General features: G+C 62.7%; 1 protein-coding gene across 1 annotated transcript in view; it reads right to left on the bottom strand.

Moving 5' to 3' along the window:
* MUC2 (mucin 2, oligomeric mucus/gel-forming) overlaps positions 1-2,844 on the bottom strand; it is a 37,227-nt gene that overhangs the window by 1,810 nt on the left and 32,573 nt on the right. Inside the window, exons 39-44 of the mRNA XM_037731154.1 lie at positions 2,301-2,322; positions 1,823-2,000; positions 1,456-1,560; positions 1,168-1,208; positions 925-1,047; positions 460-558 (exon numbers count right to left, since the gene is read on the bottom strand). Of these exons, the coding sequence (XP_037587082.1) occupies positions 460-558; positions 925-1,047; positions 1,168-1,208; positions 1,456-1,560; positions 1,823-2,000; positions 2,301-2,322 (568 nt within the window). The remainder of the gene's footprint in view (positions 1-459; positions 559-924; positions 1,048-1,167; positions 1,209-1,455; positions 1,561-1,822; positions 2,001-2,300; positions 2,323-2,844) is intronic.

Below are 2,844 nucleotides of genomic sequence, written 5' to 3' on the forward strand. Positions count from 1 at the left end.
GGGGCCTTGAAGGCTCCTAGGATGACATCATCCTGTGTGGGGATGAGGAGGGGCGGGGCCTTGGAGGATCCTAGGATGACATCATCCTGCATGCAGGGGGCAGTGGGGGGGCACGGGGGAGTACTAAATCCTTAAAAGGAAGAGGAGAGACCGACACCGCGAAGGAGACCACGTGGCTACAGACGAGATGGAGCCCCATGGCCACAGCCAGGGGATACCAGCAGTGACCAGGGGCTGGGAAGAGTCCTTGCCTAGAGCCTCCAAGGGAGCGCAGCCCTGAGGCCCTTTGCTCTTGGACTTCTGGGCTCCAGACCCAGGAGAATCCCTTTCTGCCCTATGGCGCCTGCTCCTGTGTCACGGCAGCTCCAGGACACCCATCACCGCTGCGCCCAGGACTGGGAGGACTCAGCCTTGCCCAGGGCTCAGGCAACCCGGCGGCCTCGGGGCAGTGGCACCCACCTTCAGGATGATGTGCTGGTTGTCGGGGCGCTTGATGATGCAGTGTGTCTGCTCACACTTCTTACAGCACTCCCCGGGGGCCTCCACCAGCTCGAAGCCCTGCGGACAGACACACAGCGGCAGCTGAGCCCCCGGGCTGTGCCCCACACCACACAAACCTGCAGGGCTGCTGTGACCCCCACTTGGAGGAGGCCCCAGACTGGGCAGGCGACAGCACGGAGAGGTGGGGACAGCGGCAGGTGGGCATTGAAAGGAGGAAAGTGCCACCACTCAGACATGGGCCCCGGTGCTTGTCTGGTAGGAGGGAAGGGGCAGGAGCTGGGGTGCGAGCCGGGCTGGGGCTGGGGCGGGAGCTGGGGCTGGGGTGGAAGCTGGGGCGGGGGTGGGAGCTGGGGCTGGGGTGGGAGCTGGGGCTGGGGCAGGATCCAGGGCCAAGGCAGGAGCTGGGGTTGGGCGGCCACTTACGGGGCTGCAGGAGTTGTTGCAAGGCACGTGGGTGCAGGCGATGGTGTTGAGCAGGGTGCTGTTGTCCACCTTGTGGGTGCAGACGCAGTCCTGGCACTTTGAGGAATACACTGGAGAACCGGGCTTTGGGGACAGGGAGAGATGTGAGGCGGGGGCCACCCTAGCTGGCTGAGAACCTGCCAGGACCCCCACGCCACAGCCCAACCTCCTCCCCTCCTCGCCCCCACCCAGCCCAGGGCTCACCTGGTACTCCGCATTCTCGTGAACACATACCCCCTTGGACTCTTGGGAGAAAGAACGGAGAAGGCCGTTGGTTGGTGACTGCCCTGGGGTGGCCATCTGGCTGGACCCCCATTCCTGGTGCCCCCCCCCCGGGGAATGGGGCATGCGTTCGGGGCTGGGGTGGTTCATCAGCCAATCATGCAGCCATCTGTGTCCCCAGAATCTGAGGCCCCCAGGAGGGAGTCCTTCCCCACATGCACCCCATCCTGGCCGTGGCCTCCTTCCTGCCCACCCTGCAGCCCTGCTTACCACACCAGTAGAAGGGACAGCACCTGCCCGGCACCATCTTGCTCCTCAGTTCAAATCCCAGCGGGCACAGGGGGGGCTCCTCTTTGCACAGGCTAGTGTTACACTCTGAAGACAGGGTGGGCACGCCCCGTGAGGGTGGCTCCTGGCAGGCAAAGCCCTCGGGGCCGCTGCACCTCCACGGGGCCCCTCCCCACCTAGGACCAGCCCTGCAGCAGGGATGTCTGGACCCAGCCCAGCGGCCCCTCCCAAGCCCTCTCAAGGGGGACATTGGATGCTCCCACACTGGCTGTTTCCTCACTTGCCCAGGAGGGGACAGCATGCAACCCCACCTACGGGGATGTGCACCGGGGCCCGGGCACAGACTCACTGCAGACGCTGATGTTACAGCAGGTGTCGTCAGGGTTGACCTCCGTGACCAGGTAGGTGCCATCCTCCACGCAGTGGGTAACAGGCTTCTGGCTGCACGTCTTGGGCTGGCAGATGATGCCACTTCCACCCTCCAGGCAGATACAGTCCTTGCAGTCGAACTCAAAGTGCTCCCCAAACTGCAGGGAGAAGGAAGGAGGAGTGAGGAGAGAAGAAGAGGCACCAGGCACAGAAGGAGGGGTGAGGAGAGAAGAGGAGGTGCCGGGTGGGGAAGGAGGGGTGAGGAGAGAGAAGAGGAGGTGCCGGGCAGGGAAGGAGGGGTGAGGAGAGAAGAGGAGGTGCCGGGCGGGGAAGGAGGGGTGAGGAGAGAAGGGGAGGTGCCAGGCAGGCCCAGGGCTGCATCTGTGGTCAGTGGGTAGAAACAGCTGCCCTGGGCAGCTTGCTGAGGGATCCTGGGGGAAACCCATGTCCCTCCTCACTTGTGAGCACACTGGGCAGGTTCTGGGTTAGGACAGTAAGCAGGGGCTTGGCATGGGGCAGACACTCCACTCAGGCCTCTGGCTTGTGCAGAGTTTAGCTAAGGAATCAGCCCGTGGCTGCGACCACAGGTGGGAGGCACAGGCAGCACAGAGATGGCCGAGATGTCATGTCAGAGCTTCTAGACAGAACATCATATGACCAACAGTGGTGAATGGAGGGAGGGAGAATGGATGGATGAATGGGTAGATAATGGGTGGGAGGGTGGGAAGACGGATGGGTGGATAGTGGATGGGTGGGTGAGTGGGTGGATGGGTAGATGGTGGGTAGATGGATGGGTGGATGGGCGACTGGAATAGATGGGGTGGATAGGTGGATGGGTGGATTGATGAAAGGATGGATAAATGGATGGAAGGATGGATGGACAGATGGTGGAAGGATGGAAGGACAGATGGATGAATGGAGGGATGGAAGAATGGATGGGTGGGTAGACGGATGGGTGCATGGGTGGATCGGTGGGTGGAAGGATGGGTGGGTGGGTGGATG

This window comes from Cebus imitator, unplaced genomic scaffold, assembly GCF_001604975.1.
Source record: "Cebus imitator isolate Cc_AM_T3 unplaced genomic scaffold, Cebus_imitator-1.0 Scaffold384, whole genome shotgun sequence".
NCBI lineage: Eukaryota > Metazoa > Chordata > Mammalia > Primates > Cebidae > Cebus > Cebus imitator.